The sequence below is a fragment of the Podospora anserina genome, chromosome 7 (assembly GCF_000226545.1).
Source record: "Podospora anserina S mat+ genomic DNA chromosome 7, supercontig 1".
NCBI lineage: Eukaryota > Fungi > Ascomycota > Sordariomycetes > Sordariales > Podosporaceae > Podospora > Podospora anserina.
Genome location: NW_001914854.1, coordinates 1,557,762 through 1,575,953, shown reverse-complemented (window position 1 = coordinate 1,575,953; position 18,192 = coordinate 1,557,762). Strand labels below are relative to the sequence as shown.

Below are 18,192 nucleotides of genomic sequence, written 5' to 3'. Positions count from 1 at the left end.
TCGTCTTCTTTTTCTTGATTGAATTATTGCTTGCTCTCTTTTGTCCTGTTATTGCCTCTTCTTCTCTTTCTTTCCCACCTACTTTACCCAACCCAACTAAATTCTACACGCGACCACTGGAACGAATGCCCAACGGAGCCACGTTACGGAAGTGCATCTGATCTCAATTACCCAATTAACGTCGTTGCCAACGGTCAAGCCCGGAGCTCCACCATTCGAGATTGAGACAACTTGACTGTTGAAGAGATTTGCTGTTTGCTCGGATTTTGTGGTCTGATTCATTCTTTAAGAGAAAAACAAGCTGCTTTCCAAGCAACCACCGACTGTCGGATTGATCTGCTGCAACGCTGGTGCCGATCCAAGATCCCGTTCCATGATCTTGCGCGCCTTACATCCGGGCTGCCACAACGCCTCGAGACGGATATATCCAATCAACTCCATGGAGACGACGCGGCTCACCTACGTGCGATAAAAACGGTTCAGCCTTGCCTACAACCCCTGAATTTGTTCTTGATTATATCTTCCGCACCACGCCGGCATCGCGGTCGAGGCAGCGAGAAGCCAGTTTAACCACAATCATCCGCTTCATCCTCTGGTCGCAGGTAGAGGTGACTAGGCGCGCCACCTTCGACAAGCGCGGTATACCGAGATGTCGTTGAATGGATTGGACGACCCGCGAGTCAAGGAGGCATATGAAGCAGCCGTTGCAGAGGCGGGGGGATGGTATGTTCCCTGAAAGCAACCCACATCCCTGAATCCTTATTGCGCCCAGTCATGACTTTTGCCCCTTGGCCCCCAGCTACACCTCCAACTTACCTTAGCTACCCGGGAACTGCTTGCTAACATTATGCTGAAACCACCAGGTTCCTGCTCAAGTATGCTAGCCGCGATGAAGTTGAGCTTCTGGGTCAGGGCACCGGCGGGATTGTCGAGATTCGAAACAACATAGCAGAGTATACAGACAAGTCGCCGCTGTACGGATATCTGAGATACAGGCGTCGGAATGTCATCATCAAATACCTGCCTGAGGATTGTTCCAGATTGGTCCAAGGTTTGTTTCACCCCGCCCTTCCTAGGGCACTCCCTTGCCTTTGTTGGAGCAGCTGAAGATTGACAACCGACAGCGCGGGTGACCGTTCACTTTGATTCTGTTTGTGACCGCTTCTCGCCCCACGATACAGTGTTTGAGATCACCGAGGCGAAGGAACTGAAGGACACCAAGCTCTCGGCTGCTTGCTCACTCCACGCTGCTTCGGGTTCGACTTCATCTTCTACCAGTTCGTTGCGCCGAAGACGATTGGTGGAAATTGCCGAGGAAGAAGAGGAAGAGGAACGAGATCGCAAAAGACAATCGACTGTGCAGGAACACGATCGCCCTGGGTCTCCGGGCCAATATGTTGTACAGCCTCCGGTGAAGCTCAACGCAGATCTTGCCACGATACCCGACGCTTCCAGATTCACCGACGGACGAGATCCTCCTCAGTTTACGGGTGTTGACAGGCCCTCTTCACCGGCTCAATCGTTCGATGACGCGGGGAGGCGCATGTCCTCGCTTGACCTCTATCCTAGCAGCTCGTATCCTTACCCCAAACCAAAAGTAAGGCTCGGTCCAAGGCCCTCAGTTGAGGCGTCAGGGCGCCCCAAGACTCCTGGAGGCGGGACTGCCAAACTTGTGGCATCAATGCCTTCTAGTGTCAAGGCACTGTCCAAGGTTTCCAAGAAAGGCCGTTCTGCCGACGACGACGAAGACGTCCTGGAATCGCCGATCAAGGAGGAGCCGGAGAATCCGTTTCCAGATCTGGCGCCAACCAAGCCTGTCGAAGACGATCCTGCTCGATTTTTGACCAGTAGCGACATCCCGGCCTCCGCCCCAGCACCAGTGCCTACGGCCACACTTGCCCCGCCACCAAGCAAGCCGAACACGATCTCACCCGAAAAAGCACGGCTTTTGAAGGCTATGAAGCTGAGAGAAAAGAAAAAGATGATGAACTCGCAATCCGCGGAAGGCCTGTCTGCAGGCGATGTTTCTCCGGCACCCACCACTCCAGGTCTGGCAGACGACAACCACCTCGAAACTCCACAGGAGGTGACAATGGAAAGCGCTTCACCTGAAGCTGCGGGAGAGGAAGCTGCCATTATCGACAAAGCCGATTCAGGCATTGAGATTGAAATCGTGACTGATTTGGGCTCTGTCGATGCTCAGACAGACTCGCACCCTCCATCGCCCCTGGCCTCTTCTGATATCGGTGATTCAACCCAGGCTTCGTCTCTCTCGGATTCTACAGACGAAACCATTCTCGGTAAGGACCAGGGCAAGGAAACTCCCATTGAAAAGGAGATCCAGCAAACCGAGACCAACAGTCACAAACCGGACGCTCTATCTCTGGATGGTCAGGCAACAAGCATCATTGCACCCATGGAAGACGCATCGGCCGTTCTGAAAGATGACAGTGCTGCCGGAGCGCCCGCATCCGCCAACACTACGGTGACACAGGAACCTCCAGTTCAGACTTTACCGGTATCCCGGTTCTCAGTTGCGGCTTTCCCAGCCGGAGTCTCCAACGAAGACGCAGGTAGTCCCGGTTCTGCAGAAACCGTCAAGGAAGAGCCCTCAGCAACTGATCCCGAGACTGCACCAGCGGTCGAAAACGAGGAAGAAACATCTCCAGCGCGACTTCCGCTCTCCAAGTTCTCCACTCAAGACGCCAAACCTATCGCCAACGTGGAGAGCCAGATTGACACAGCTACTGTTGGACAGCCATCCAACATAGGGTCAGATATCACCGACGTAAGAGCGCGAGAAACGCAATCGGTTCCGGCTGTTGCGGATACTCAAATCGCAGAAACGGAAGAAGCCACCAGACCAAAACCTGCCCCTGAGCCCATCAAGACGGGGTTGGATGCGCCTGGAGCGGACAAGCGGCAATCGGTGATCAGCATGTTCGACAACGATGGTTTTATCGATGAGCTGCAGTCTGCCACGGTCCAACAAGCCACACCCATTACCGTCTCCAAGTCACCCATCACGCCATTCTTCCCCAACGATGCGAATTTTAAGAGAAACACCGTCGGAGGTTTGGATGCCGTGTCGAGGTTTTCGAGGACAGTCTCGAACCCCGTTCGAAGCTCCATGCTGTCTCCCAACGAGGCCGTTCCAGGCTCTGCCCGATCTGTCTCGTCCAGTGCCTATCTGCAAAAGGCTCCGCGGCCCGCGGCAGATGTGCTGCCCAAGACAGGCAAAATTGGTTCGAGTATCTCTGAGCGCATCAAAGCACTACAGCAGCTTTCAGGGAAAGCAGGGGCCCCTGTGGAAACGGTGGTGGCCAAGGAGCGTCCATCGTCCACTTTCTTCGCTGTTCGAAAAGATGGCAAAATTCCATCACGGACACCTTCCTTGGTCGATAGGACGGCTTCGTTGAGTGGAAGACCGACACCTTCCCCCCCGGGATCCGTGGAGTCATCACCCGATGGTGCTTCGATCATCAGGCGCGATAGGTCCGGGTCGGTGGTCAATCGTCTCTCCATGTTTGAAGGTGGGAACCCCCCACGGGGCAAGCCGGAATCGGTTCAGGTCACTGCCCGCATCGTGCGAGATCCGACCAGGCTGTCAGAGCAGAAGCTTGACCCAGCAGAGTACAACACACACGATCTTCAGCATTCACCGCTGATGGTTGACCTTCAGAAGCGGGTTTCGTTGGAGGTTCAGTCGAGGCCTCTCAGCGCTCTGTCAGGCCGGATGTCTCTGGACCATGGACCCCAGATTGAAAGGAAACAATCCCTGCTGCAGCGTCGTCTCTCAAAGGGCAGCCAGTCGGCGGCTAACGATCGTGAGTCAGTTGCAGATGACGGCCAAGGCGTGCCCCGTGCTGGGAGACGCTCCTCGCTGAACGTGGTCAAAGACTTCATCAAGGGTGCTAAGTCCCCCTCTACCGACAACCTTGCCCCCTCTCCTGGGCAAGCCATGAGCCCTGGCTCGAGATCCTCACCCCGTCCTCCTTCAAGCCATCAGAACACTGCGCCTTCTGGTGGCTTTGCGCGTCGGCTGAGCATTGGCAGCCGTCGTTCTTCAATTGATCAGAACGGCGTGCTCTCCCCTGTCCGTACGACTGAAGTCTCGATTGACTCTGATGCCGAGAGCATCAAGAAGAGCCCTGCTAGCCCCAACCCGGGCAAGAGCAGCCGGACGTCCCGTTTCATGCGTCGCCTTTCCAACACTCTTGTTCCCAACAGCAGAAAGGCCGGTCCCCCGTCCATCTCCCCAACTGTCACGGAGGAGAATGCCGCCGAGGTTGCTGCTGCCTCCAGGGCCACCACGGCTACTCCTTCCGCCTCGCCAGCTCAGCCAAGCATTGTTGCCTTCATGGGAGATGTCAATGTTCAGTTCCCCGACAATCTTTTGTGGAAGCGCCGGAGCATTTGCCTCGACAGCCAAGGCTTCTTGATTCTCAGTGCTGTTTCTGGCACTGCCATGCTGCCCACCAAGAACAAGGCGGCGGGTCTTCTCAGGCGGTATCACATCACCGACTTCAAGCCTCCTTATACCCCCGATGTTGAGTTGCAGGAGCTTCCCAACAGCGTTGTGCTTGACTTTGTCGAGGGCAGTGGTCTCCAAGTTGCCTGCGAGGATCGGGCTGGCCAGATGAATATCCTGCATAGTGAGTTCCATGATTAACACGGCATTTCTGATATTTACTAACATTGCGATCAGTTCTCACCGAAGCCTACCAGAGCCACTCGCGCTAGGGTCACCATCTACCATCGCCACACAACATCCTGTCCGCACACCTGGTCCTTGCGTACACTTCACCCCTGGGGCCTTTGGACTCCCGGTTTCACACACTATAACTTGCTATTATATAACTCTCCCCTACGGATACACCTTTTATTTTCCTTTTTCTTTTTTTTCGCCACAGCACAACCATTACGATGTTTAGATCCCCGTCACGTTTTTTCACCTACCCCCCATTATTTCCCAATCAATGTTTTTTGGGAAACCCTTTTGTGTACTACTCTACTTGTTTGATGTTTTCTCATAGTCTTATTCATGATACCACCCATTTCTTGCTGTGAGGAGGGGAAATTCTGCCACACCCGTTGTTTTTAGTTTTGTTGAAAACACATTTGTATTTCTCTCTGTTGTTGAGGGGGGCAAGGGATGGAAGAGGGAAGAGGGAAGAGAGGTGGAAAAAAGTTCTTTTGTGATATAGCGGATGGGGGGCTGGGATGGATGGATTAGTTGTTGATGATTGGGGGAGGTGGTGGAGGGGAGGAGGGGCTGGGTATATAGCCGGGGATTGAGGAGGAGAAGCAGAGAGAAAGAATGAAATGAATGGGCTGGCCTCTACACATCATCATTGATATCAATCACCCCATGCCCGTATGTTGAAATCTAAGAGGTTATTAGGAGATGTAGCAAATGTTTTTCTCTGCTGCCCTGTTATGAAATACGAGAGGGAGTTGATGTGCTTTCCTGGGCTGGTGAGATATACATACTGTTGCTCATGGTTGCTTAACTGGGTGAGAATTTCTAGTAACCCTGATTTGCGTTCAGACGGTTGTGTCCCAAAGCCGCTTCTCTAGTCACACAGTGATGCGTATGCCACTCACCATAAGGGTCAGTCTGGGAGCAGCAGTCATAAAGGGGCTCCAACCAGATAACCTAGTGGCCTTGAGTGTCTCTCGCAGTTGACCTGTGGTTCCCACGTTACGAGAGAATCAACCTGCAACGTTTTCCGGATGCCCAAGGTTCGAGTCCATAATAGGTCGTCATTTTTTTGTCACTTTTTGGCCTTTTTCCTTCCTTTTTTTCATCCTTTTTTTGGGAGTATTTTCGCTGCTCACTATTTATTACAAAGTCGTGGTCTGTTTAATGATGGGTAGGTACATATCCTCCTCTAGCAACTCCCATCTCTTCTACGAACTAGATTGAGGAGTGATGCCGTGGAGGTTAACATCAGAGAGAGCTCGAGTTGAAAAGGCAGGGAAAGGGGTGGGGGGAAATGACGGAAAGGACAAGCGGGGATTGAGGGAGGAACGATGGAAGGAGCGGATTCTGCAAGGGAAGGAGCGAAGAGTAAGTTAAGGAAGGCACGAGGAGTTATGGCACATGCCTACAAAGCACCACCAATCCACAAGCAAATTGCCAACAAGATTCGAAGATTCTCCTGTGTGGTGGCCAAGGAAGTGGTCTCGAACTCCTCTCAGTTTAACCCCAGCGACCTAGGTCAACAATGGCCAAGTCGACTGTAATGTTAGATTATATATTCATTCATAGTAACACCTCTTCCTCTGTGTATATGCCCCCAAATATGCTAGCCATGCCTGTCCTGTCTACCAAACACGCCTCTAAATGCCCCAAACCCAACGCTCCCCTCTCCGTCTCATCTGTTCCCAAAGTCGTCTCTTGTTGAACACTTCGACCAACCCCTCGCCATGAAGCAAAACTCCCCAACCACTCCTTGCTGTTACACCCAAAAACCACCAACGCCAACCCAAAAGCAACGCCTACCACCTTCCCCAAACCAAAAACACCTACCGCCCATGCAAATAACCCAACCCAAAAACGCCATCCTCCTATAACTTGGACCTCACCGCCTCCAACCGATACTTCACATCCTTCAGCGCCTTGGTCACCGGCTTCCAATCATCAAACTGCCTCACCAACTCCCTCGTCTCCTCCCCCAACTCACTCTTCACAAAATCCTCCTCCAGCAACCCCCTCATGATCCAAGGCAAATGATACGGATTCGGATTCACCAGCGCGCCCCCCATTCTACTCATCTCAGCAGCCGGATTCGCTCCCGGCACATCCGTCGTCTCCAGCGCATGGCTCACGGCAAGATCATAAACCTGCTCGTCATCATACAGCCTCGAGTGGCCCTCCCCAGAGTACAAACTCCCCGCCAGCGGCGTGCTCAGCTCCCTAATCAGCCCATGGTCCGAAACCCCCAAGTTTCTCAGCTTCAGCGCAAAGCCAACCAAATGAGCAATAAAATCCGGTGCGTGGATCCTCCCGTCGATAAACGCCGCTCGGAAAATGTAAGGGTGGTGCACCGGTGCGTAAACAGCCGACTCCATCGGCACAAGCTGATCGTCAATGCTCCCCACCAGCGTGATCCTCACCCCGTACCCCAAGCAAACCTTCATTGCTGCCTCCAACCGCTGGCTGACCTCGCTTCTTGGGTCCCCAAACGCCCACAGCTCCCCCGCCGAGCCCATCAAATACCCCATACTAGTCCTGTAATCGGGGAACGGTCCCAAAGAAACCCCCGCCATGGCACAGACACCGACCCTGGCCTTGTTGACCACGCCCATTTCGATTAGCTTGGCCAGGAGCATGATACTCACTGGCACACCTTGAGAGTGACACCCGATGAGGATCAATTCAGCCGATCTGATCTGGTCGATCCAGTTGAGGAGCAAGTTCCAGAGGTTCTCTACTCTTTCCCCAATCTTGCCTTCACCTTCCAAGGCTACTTTTTCGATTTCGCAGTCTCCACAGCCGTGTTTATCTGCCCAGCGTTTAATGGCGTCGGCGGTGTGGTTGGCAAACTTGATCGATGTGCCTGTTGGCTGGCCGATAACTGTCCTGAGATAGTTCGCGGGGAAGAGCCCGTGAACGCCGATGGCAATCGCTTTCTTTATTTTGGGGAGGTCTTTGGAAATGTAGACGTGCTTGTTTGAAGGAGCTTGGCTTCCTCGAAGAAGAATACGGGTGATTTGCTTGACGATCGAGGGGTTTTCTTTGAGTTTGTAGGTTCCATTAAAAGACGGAAGCACAAGGTTGGGTGCGGTAGTTTTTGTTGATGAGGCTGGTGTTTTCTGCGCAGCTCCCTTGGCCGGAGCTTCCACTGCCTTGGGGGTACCAGGACGAATGGGGGTCGTGTCATCGATTTCCATCGATTCTGGACGGTCCCTCTTGGATCTCCTGATGGAAGCTGCCTTGCCTGGCGGACTGGCTGAAGCTTTGGCCAACTCTTCCTTCTTCCCAGTTTTGTCAGACTTGATCGACAGATCCTTGGCTGGTTCCTCCTTTTTACCAGACTTGATAGGGGTTTCCTTGGGTGGAGAGCCTTTGAACTCCATGGACTTGGCTCTCTTTGGGCGGTGTTCCGAGCTTTCCCCCATCACCGCAAGCTGACCTTCGTCGGAATCCTCGGCTGACTTCTTTCCCGATGTAGGCCCTGATTGTCGAGACCAGAATGCCCATGTTGAGCCTGTTTTTGGGGCTGGGTCTGATGTTGTAGAACCTGAGGGCGCCGGAGTCTCCTCGATTGGTGGGGCACCCTGCATGATGGTGTCTTCGGGCTCCTTCGCTGAGTCGCTGGTGCTGTCTGTTTTGGGCACTTCCGCTGTAGATTGGTCTGTTGTAGAATCTGAAGCAGTTTTTGCTGGCTGTGAAGTTGGTACGCTCTTTCCCGCTCCCCAACCCCAGATCCAAGATCCATAACCTCCACCAGTAGCGGCATGTGCTTGGTTCTGTGCCTCGGTTTGCTCGGCTATGTCCGGCGACTGTTGTTCTGGCGGGTCTCGAGGGGCGGGCTCTTGTGTTGCGTTCTCTGGGACCTGGCTACCAGCAAGTGTTGCTTGTGTGGCTGGTTCCTCCGCGACGTCCATTTGCGAGGCCGGTGCTGATGCTGGAGCTGGAGGCTGTGAGCTTCCCCACCACCCTCCTAGCCATGTTGATGTAGGTCGCGTAGTTGTAGCTGCAGACGCAGTGGGTACCGTAGGACCTGTACTCTGATCCGTAGCTGATTTGGCAGGTGGTGTCTCTTCTTGTTCTTTCCCATTGTCTTCGGTTTCCATGACCACGTCCTCCGACTTAGCCGTAGTCTTGGCCTCTGCCTGTCCGTTTGCAGGCTTCACAACGGTCTTGGAGCTCGGTGTTTTCAGGCCTCGGGTTCCATCGCTCGCGAATCCAACGCCAGAATCGTGTGATTTCGATAGTGAAGAAGGAGCAGGGGTCGGTGCTTCGTCGCCACTCATATCAGAAGGCTTCTTTGTATCAAACCGAGTAAAGTCGGCGGTAGCCATAGGTTTCGAGGTTCCACCCAAGATGGTCTCGCGCGCAACTTGGGTGGATGCTGCAGACTTCTTCGATAAAGACCCATACCAACTACGAGTCTTGTTCACCTGCTACGTGTCAATCGATAAGAGTTGCCTAAAGGGGCTGCTTGAGGATGGCGCGCATGGGATAATGGTGCTTACCTGCTTCGAGCCTGGGCCAGAGCTGGATGCGCGATCGCCACTTCCATGGGTTTTCAGAGATGGCGGAATGCTCTGTGGGGGTGTAGAGGCGGCCGGCGATGTGATTTGATCCGCAGTGTCTGATGACTGCGTTGTTGGCGCACTCTGCTGGACCGGGTTCGGCTTTGCTCGTTTCCTGGGAGCCATGGCGGCTCTGATGGGGTTCTCGCGAGTGTCCTACCAGTCCAGGGTGTAGTCGCTTGAGTTCGAGTGTCGTATGGAGTATGGGTTTGAGGCGATGGGGGGCTGTCTTGTCGTCTTTTTGTTCTCAGTTGTCGTTGCCTTGGGCCATGTGTTCAGGTTGCGTTTGGGTGACGGCGCGACTTGTTGAGTGGGTGGCCGAGGAACGACCCCCGGATACGTCATCCCAGTGGTTGGGGGCACTACCGAAAGCCGCTTCTGGGCGCACGGGATCATTTTACAGGCCATGCATTTGCGAGACTTGGCTTTGGACACCGAAAGTTTAAATTCCATGTGAGACACTCTTCGCTCGGATAAACAGTCGGTCAACTCCAGCTGTCGGTCTAAATAATTGTCCGTAGACAGTCATAGCTCACCGTCGTGAAAGCTGTCACTAACACCCATATTGCCTGACAGGATGATCCCCCTCCAAAGACTCCAAATCAAACACCATTGACAAGACTGTATCAGCGGCTGGTCCCTGGAACTGCAACGTCGAAAGCTTGGGCCACGTATCTTTACATATACACTACTCTACTTGAAGTTAGCAACCAACAACCAGCTCGTCCAATTCTCCAACAACAGCCATGAAGTTCAGTTTTTCCATATCTTTGGGCTTCAAGGTTTCAGGCGTCAAGTGAACGTGGGGAGGAGCATGTGGTGGGCAAGTAACGAAGAGGTGAGTGATGGGGCGTTGCTGTACTCTACCCTAACCCTGGTTTGACCATGACATCTTGCATGAGAAATACCAATGTAAGAAAAGAGAACAATGCTAATTTGGACAGAAGATGGAGTGTTTGGCTAGAAAATTAGTCATTTGGTAGGTCATATTGCCATCTGTAGTTCATCCGATTATCAGGTTGAACATCTTCGGCAGAAGCAGAAGCGTTCCATGTCAACTCTGGGATGATCCAGGGTCTCTTCCAAAGCCCCACCGGTGCCGTTCACCGCTTTTGTTATCGTTATCGCCAATGGGCAGGACCCACCAGAAATTTTTGTGGTGGGTGCCAGCTTCTTGTGGTTGCGAACGAGCCTCCCGTCACTTACAACGACCCAAACATCAACTATCCGCCATGGGTTCGTTAAAGCGCAAAGAGGGCCCCGACGGCTCTGCCTCCAAGTCGGCAAAGCCTACAAATGATACGCGACCCTCCAAAAGGGCGAAAGGAAGCGATTCAACCAAGGACTCCAACAAGAAGGGCGACGCAAAACCATCAAAGCCGTCTACCCCAGCAACATCTCTGATCAAGGAGGAAGAGCCATTGTTTCCCAGAGGTGGCGCCAGTGTCTTGACCCCCCTCGAACAAAAGCAAATTCAGATCCAGGCCAAGAACGATGTCCTCTTCGAAGAGGCTGCCAGCAAGAAATCTGGAGGAGAGAAATCCAAGAAGAAGAAGGCACGCAAGTCCAAGGGTGGAGAGGTAGAACCTGTAAAAGACGAGGATGCCATCAAGGTAGAAAGCTTGAACTTCAAGGTAAGAAGAGGAACTTCGTCATGGGGTTGCCATTGATGGCGTTGCTAACAACTTCCAGCGCTTGGTCAAGGGCTCCCTGGTGCTCGGTACAGTCTGCGGCATCAACCTCACCGATGTTGCCGTTGCGCTTCCCAACAACCTCGTCGGCCACGTTCCAATTACGGCTATTTCAGATATCTTTACACAAAGGTTACAGGCAATCGCCGAGAAGGACGAGGAGGAGGATCAAGCAGACGAGGACGACGAGAACATCGACCTCCAAACTATCTTCCGAATGGGCCAGTATGTTCGCGCCTACGTTGTATCAACACACGATGATTCGGTCGACGGAAAGCCCAAGCGCCACATTGAGCTATCACTCCAGCCGGCGCTCGCCAACTCTGGCATGTCAGAGCAGGATATCGTCGAGAACACTACTCTTATGGCTTCGGTTGTTAGTGTGGAGGATCATGGTTTTGTTATGGATGTCAACATCTCAGACTCAAAATTGAAGGGCTTTTTGCCTCGGAAACAACTCGACAAGGGCATTCCGGAAGAAAGTGTTCAGCCTGGCTCAGTTCTGCTTTGTATTGCGACCAGCAAAGCTGCCAGCGGCAAGGTTGTACAGCTTTCCACCTTGGAGGACCGCATCGGCAGCATCAAAAGCTTCCCATCCGAGGCCACGACTATCGACTCGTTCCTACCAGGCACCGCGGCCGATATCCTGGTTTCCGAAGTCACCGAGCACGGCCTTGTGGGCAAGGTGATGGGTCATTTGGATGTGACTGCTGATCTGGTTCACTCAAACGCTGGCCCTGGTGCCGTTGACATTGTGGACGAGTACAAGGTTGGCTCGCGGATCAAGGCGAGGATCATCTGCAATTTCCCCACCGCAAGAAAGCCCAAACTCGGCATTTCCCTGCTGCCACACGTGCTGTCACTTAAACCGAAAATCGCCAAAACCAAGAACGGCATCGAATCATTGCCAGTGGACATTCTCGCCCATTCTACCATCATTGAAAAGTGCACTGTTCAAAGGGTTGAGCCCGAAATTGGCCTCTATGTCGATGTTGGTGTCGAGGGTGTACCAGGCTTCGTGCACATCTCCAGAGTGAAGGATGGCAAGGTGGACTCGCTGTTCGAGACCAGCGGCCCTTACAAGGTTGGGTCCGTCCACGCTGCTCGTGTAGTTGGCTACAATCCTTTCGATGGCATGTACAACCTGTCGATGGAGAAGAGTGTCTTGGAGCAGCCATTCTTGAGAATACAAGACATCCCCGTGGGAGTGGTGGTGCCGGGTGTGGTTGAAAAGTTGGTCGTCAACGAGCATGGGCTTGGCGGTTTGATCGTGAAGGTTGCCGAGGGTATTTCCGGTCTGGTTCCTGAAATGCATCTTTCCGATGTCCATCTGCAGCACCCCGAGAAGAAATTCAGGGAAGGAATGAAGGTCAAGACCCGTGTCCTGTCAACCAACCCAGCAAGACATCAGCTGCGGCTTACCTTGAAGAAGACACTGGTGAACTCCGATGCTCCTCCGGTCAAGTCATACGACGAGCTTGCCGTCGGGCTTCAGACGTTCGGTACCATTGTTAAGCTTCTGGATCGGGGTGCTATCGTTCAGTTTTACGGACAGCTTCGTGGTTTCCTTCCGGTGTCTGAGATGAGCGAGGCCTACATCCAGGATCCCAAGGAGCATTTCCGTGAGGGCCAGACTATTAGTGTTTACGTCCTCAGCTTTGACCCTGAGGAAAAGAGAATGATTGTGTCCTGCAAGGACCCATCAGCCTTTGGTTTGGAGAAGCAGGTTGCACTGAAGAAGCTCCAAATTGGCAACTTGGTTACCGCCAAGGTCACACAAAAGACAGAAGATGATATCTTTGTCGAGCTCGTCGAGGGCTCGTTGAAGGCCATCCTCCCTGTCAGACACCTCACCGACAAGTCGGTCAGCAAAACACAGTCTGCGCTCAAGAAGATCCACGTCAATCAGACTCTTACGGAACTGGTTGTTCTTGAAAAGAACGAAGCTCGTCGGTCCATCATCCTCTCTCACAAGCCAAGCCTTGTCGAAGCGGCGAAGAAGGGCAAGCTTCTTCACACAATTGACCGGGCACGTGTGGGTGACGTTGTACCTGGCTTCATTCGCAACATCACTGCCACGGCCGCCTTCGTCCAGTTTGCTGGCAGGCTGACAGCGCTGCTCCCCAAGACCAAGCTGCCACGCGATATCCAGGATAAGCCAAGCTTTGGCTTCCAAAAGCTGCAGTCTGTCACTGTCAAGATCACATCGGTCGACAAGGATCTTAACCGTATCGTTGTTGCTATCCCATCGGAGGGTGGTGAAGACGTTCAGGCAAAGGCCTCTAGCAAGTCGGCCGACAAGGCTATGAATGCCCTGGATCTGTCGGTCTTGACTATGGAAGATCTCCCGATTGGCAAGATCACTAAGGCGAGGGTAAAGTCTGCCAAGGATACACAGATCAATGTTGACCTTGCCGACAACATCCAAGGCCGTATCGATGTTTCGCAGGTCTTTGACAAGTTCGAGGACATTCGCAGCGTGAAGAAGCCTTTGGGCAAGTTCAAGACTGGCGATATCATCGACGTGCGTGTTCTTGGTATTCATGACGCTCGCAACCACCGTTTCTTGCCCATTTCTCACCGCTCAAGCCACACGGTCCTGGAGCTCTCGGCCAAGCCAAGTGATCTTCAAGAAGGCTCTACCCCAGAGCCTCTGAGCTACGCGAAGCTTGAGGTGGGGCAAACTCATCTGGCGTTTGTCAACAATGTCGCTCAGAATCACATCTGGGTCAACCTGTCACCTAATGTTCGCGGCAGAATCAGCGCCGTTGAGCTTTCCGATGACTTGTCAAAATTGCAGGATGTGGCGAAGAGTTTCCCTATCGGCTCTGTCCTCCAAGTCCGTGTCATCCACGTGGACGCAGAGAGGAACCGTCTCGACCTCTCGGCTCGCGATCCCAATGCAGAGAACCCGTTGACCTGGGACAAGATCCAGAAGGGCATGGTGCTTCCTGGAAAGGTCACCAAGACTACCGACAACGTCGTGTTTGTTAAGCTCAGCGAGTCTGTGGCTGGACCTGTTTTCTTGTGCGATCTTGCGGATGATTACGAGGAAGCCAACCCTCTGAAGCATTCCAAGCACGAAATTGTCCGTGTCGCCGTGCTCGATATCGACAAGAGCAACAAGAGACTGAGATTGTCGATGCGCCCCTCTCGCGTGCTCAGCTCAAGACTCGAGGTTACAGACAAGGAGATCACTAAGGACACCAAGATCGCTGTGGGCGATGTCCTTCGTGGGTTCGTCAAGAATGTGTCTGACAAGGGTCTCTTTGTTACGCTTGGTGGTGACATTGTGGCTATGGTCCAGATCAAGAACTTATCAGACTCTTACCTGAAGGACTGGAAGGAGCACTTCCAGATTGACCAGCTTGTCAAGGGCCGTATCATTTCTGTAAGCAACGGTCGCCTGGAGATGAGCTTGAGGCCTTCCATCCTGAGCAAAGACTATGTGCCCCCAATCACATTCTCGGACCTGAAGGAAGGTCAAATCGTGACGGGCAAGGTCCGCAAGGTGGAGGACTTTGGTGCTTTTATCGACATTGATGGTTCTGATCGTCTCTCCGGTTTGTGCCACCGCTCTGAAATGGCCGACAGAGCGATCAAGGACGCCAAGGCGCTCTACAGTGAGGGTGACAAGGTCAAGGCTCGTGTTCTCAAGGTGGAGGAGAAGACAAAGCGCATCAACCTCGGCCTGAAGCCGTCGTACTTTAAGGACGACGATGAGATGGACGTGGATAGCGATGAAGATGCTGGTGCCGCCTTGGACAGCGAGGATGAAGACATGAGCGATGCTGGTGCTGGCGGCGCCCTCGTTATCAATGCTGACTCTGACGATGAGGATGATGATGATGACGCTGACAGCAACGTCGAGATGGATGATGCCCAAACAGAAGGCGTCAAGGGTCTCGAGACCGGCGGCTTCAGCTGGAATGCCGATGCTTTGGATGAAGATGACAAGGCCGCTGGCAGCACTGATGAGCCGATCAAGAAAAAGAAGCAGCAGCAGCAGCGTGAGTCTCGGGCCCAGGTCGACCGGACAGCCGAGCTTGATGTCAACGGGCCTCAGACGACGAGTGATTACGAGCGTCTCCTTCTGGGTCAGCCTGATTCGTCAGAGCTGTGGATTGCCTACATGGCTTTCCAGATGCAAGTCAGCGATCTTGCCAGCGCGAGACAGGTGGCTGAGCGTGCGATCAAGACGATCAACATCAAGGAGGAGCTTGAGAAGCTGAACGTCTGGATTGCTTACCTCAATCTCGAGGTTGCCTATGGCACAGAAGAGACTGTTGAGGAGCTTTTCAAGCGTGCCTGCACCTACAACGATGAGCAAGAAGTCTATGAGCGTCTGGCCAGCAGTTACATTCAGTCTGGCAAGCTCAAGGTAAGCCACTCCCTAATTTATTTTTATGATAGACCAGTCACTAACTCCCAGCAATAGGAAGCAGATGACCTCTTTGAGAAGATCATCAAAAAGTTCGGCTCCAAGTCCCCCAGCGTCTGGATCAACTATGCCCATTTCCTCCACACCAAGTATGACCGTCCCGACAAGGCCCGTGCCCTTCTTCCCCGCGCCGAAAAGTCGCTGGGAGGCGGGAAGCCCGTCATTCTGGAGTTGATGCCCAAGTTTGCCGCGCTCGAGTTCCGCTCTTCCAACGGTGACCGCGAACAGGGTCGCTCACTGTTTGAGACCATTCTCGCCGCCTTCCCCAAGAGATTCGACTTGTGGAACCAGTTTGTCGACCTTGAGACCTCGGTCGGCACTAGTGATCCCGCCACTGTCCGTGATTTGTTTGATCGCGGCAGCAAGGTTAAGGGTCTCAAGCCCAAGCAGGCCAAGACTTGGTTCAAGAGGTGGGCGCAGTGGGAGGATAAGAATGGGGATAAGAAGAGCAGGGAGAGGGTTAGCGCCAAGGCGCAGGAGTGGGCTAAGAAGGCGGCTGAGAAGAAGGGGAAGGTTGTTGAGGAGGAGGAGGAGGAGAGCGATGATGATGAGTAGAGAGTAGGGGTGTGTAAATTTGAGATATTGATAAGGAGGGGGAAGGGGAAGGAAGCATTATTCACGGGAGGAGGGGGGAGGCGGAGTTGATACCGGCATGGCCAAATCATGGTTTTTTCTTTCTTTTTGTTAAAATGTAATTGTCTCTACAGTAGTTACTCACTGTTGGTTTCTGGTCTTGATATCCAGGAAGGTTTATAAAAATGAAAAGCAGGTGTTTTGGGTTTGCTTTCATTGACAGTGCTCGTCAGCCGCGCTTGTGATTTACAGCCTTGCCTTATCTAGAGTGATGTGTATAACCCCCACCCCACCTTCTGCTCAATCTCCAACCTCTTCCAAGCAGCCAAGAGAATGAAAGACAAAACCAGGAGCAAACATTCCTAGATTTTCTTATTCCCTTCCTCAGTCGGATGTGTGATTCCCAAAGTGAACAAGGATGATGCTTGTTTTGGGTTTGTCGTGTACAAAACCTGGTTTGTTGTTGTTAGTTGGAGGTGCATTTGCATATGGGAAGCGACTAGAAGAGGGAGATCGGCAACCTACATGTGTACTAGTGTAGTCTTACGTATGTGCTCTCTATCACACCGGGAAAAGAAGAAAGGAAAGATCGCGGCGCGCGCACTGTGGTGAAACCGGTGAAAGGGAAAGGGGGGGATTGTGGCCAGTTAGGAGGGGTGGAAGGGGTCCGAAAGAGGATGGGGGTTGGTTTTGTCTTTTTGGGGTGATTGTCACGGTATGGAAATTTCTAGTGTGTATGTATGTATATGTAGGTAGGTGTGTTGTTGTTGCTTTTTTGGGGGTGGTGGCTTGCTGCACAGTATGCATGAGGAGGGAAAGGTATGAATCACGAATGGGAGGTTTCCCGATTGTGGGTTGAGTCAGAGGTATTGTTTATTTTTCTGGAGGTATGTAGCACGCCACCTCACTTTGAGACATAGGAAGGTTGTGAGGGTTGTTTTAGACATGCGTTTTTGCGGTCGAGGTTGCCGAAATTGAGAGGTTGTGAAGGATAGGCCGGGATACTGGATCTGGTGATGGGGTTGAGAGAGATGTCCCGCATAGTGACGTTTTATCTTTTTATGGCGAGGTGAGCTTTCTTGCTCACGCTCTCACTTAACATACTCATGCTGAATTAGCTGAGCAGCACGCTCACTCACTCACTCGCTCGCTCAAGCACCTCAGGTCATTTTCTCATGCCAAATCATACTACACCCCCATTCTCTGATCATTGACATTTAAACCACTGGTCAAACCGGAACAGGCCTCATGAATGAGTAGAACACTTTTGATCGATGTTGATTTGGTATCTCCCTCTCTTCTCTCTTAGAAAGCTCGCTAAGATGCAAAATGCACACAGAACTTGTTTCCCAGTCTTTCTCTCCGTATCGGTAAGACCATAAAAGCAAAAAGCAGAACGAAACGCACAAGCTTGACATGCTCACTCTTAACTCCGTCGTCGCCCTCGCCAACCGAACCGTGATACCAAAAGTCTCATAAAAGAGATCTAGTTCAAGCGACACCAGTTACACCCAAAAAGAGCAAGAAAAAAAAACATCCAACCCGGAGGAGACTCGTTTTTCCGTACTCGCAGTCCGTTTTGGTCCCTCTGTGTTCCGTGGCCCCGAACTTTTCCCGTTTGCTTTTGTCCAGTTCGTCCCTTCATGATTGTTGCTGTTGTTCCGTCATGTGGGTGTTTTCTCGGAAAGAAAAGTGAAATAGGAGATTAAAAAAACAAGATGATGGGGTATCTGTTCGCTCTTTGCTGGAAAAAAAGCATCTGAACTTGTCTGTATGGTTGACCAGTTCAGCTCTGTTGCTTGTGGTTGTTATTGTCACCGTGGCGTTAGCATTTCAAATGCCACCCGCCACTCTTCTCTCCGCCCTTTCTGAGCGGTGTCCTCTCATCATCATAATCATCATCACCATCCCCTGCCCCCCTCCAAAAAGGGAGGAGGAGCAAACAACAAAACACCCCAGCGAGTCACGCGCTCCTCTTCACCCTCTTCCTCCCCCTCTTCTCCCCCTCCCCCTCACTATCCCCCTCCCCTTCCTCCTCCTCCTCCTCAACCTCCTCGGCCCCCCTCCTCCCACCACCCCCACCCCCACCCCCAGGCGTCTCCCTCTTCTCGTTCCCCTTCTTGATACTAATCAGACACCCCTGCTCCTTCAACCGTTTCGTCAACCCCGAACTAGCCTTCATACCAGGAAAATCCTTTGGATTTATACACGCAAATAAAC

The 18,192-nt window shown here is 52.6% G+C and overlaps 4 protein-coding genes across 4 annotated transcripts; 2 read left to right on the top strand and 2 right to left on the bottom strand.

Annotated features, from left to right (window-relative positions):
- Positions 1 to 659: 659 nt before the first annotated feature.
- On the top strand, positions 660 to 4,672 carry PODANS_7_6370 (uncharacterized protein; the record flags this gene model as incomplete). Its single annotated transcript, XM_001907958.1, has 3 exons — positions 660 to 727; positions 864 to 1,051; positions 1,125 to 4,672. 3 exons carry the CDS (start codon positions 660 to 662, stop codon positions 4,670 to 4,672), a joined length of 3,804 nt encoding a protein of 1,267 aa, XP_001907993.1.
- A 1,901-nt stretch (positions 4,673 to 6,573) lies between these two features.
- Positions 6,574 to 9,123, bottom strand: PODANS_7_6360 (uncharacterized protein; the record flags this gene model as incomplete). Its single annotated transcript, XM_001907957.1, has 1 exon — positions 6,574 to 9,123. A coding segment is annotated over one exon (2,550 nt), but the record flags the coding sequence as incomplete, so codon positions are not given.
- A 1,376-nt stretch (positions 9,124 to 10,499) lies between these two features.
- PODANS_7_6350 (uncharacterized protein) lies at positions 10,500 to 15,954 on the top strand (the record flags this gene model as incomplete). Its single annotated transcript, XM_001907956.1, has 3 exons — positions 10,500 to 10,901; positions 10,960 to 15,339; positions 15,397 to 15,954. The coding sequence occupies 3 exons, from the start codon at positions 10,500 to 10,502 to the stop codon at positions 15,952 to 15,954; spliced, it is 5,340 nt and encodes a 1,779-aa protein (XP_001907991.1).
- A 1,981-nt stretch (positions 15,955 to 17,935) lies between these two features.
- Positions 17,936 to 18,187, bottom strand: PODANS_7_6340 (uncharacterized protein; the record flags this gene model as incomplete). The annotated part of the gene is made up of 1 exon (XM_001907955.1): positions 17,936 to 18,187. A coding segment is annotated over one exon (252 nt), but the record flags the coding sequence as incomplete, so codon positions are not given.
- Between the last annotated feature and the right edge of the window lie 5 nt (positions 18,188 to 18,192).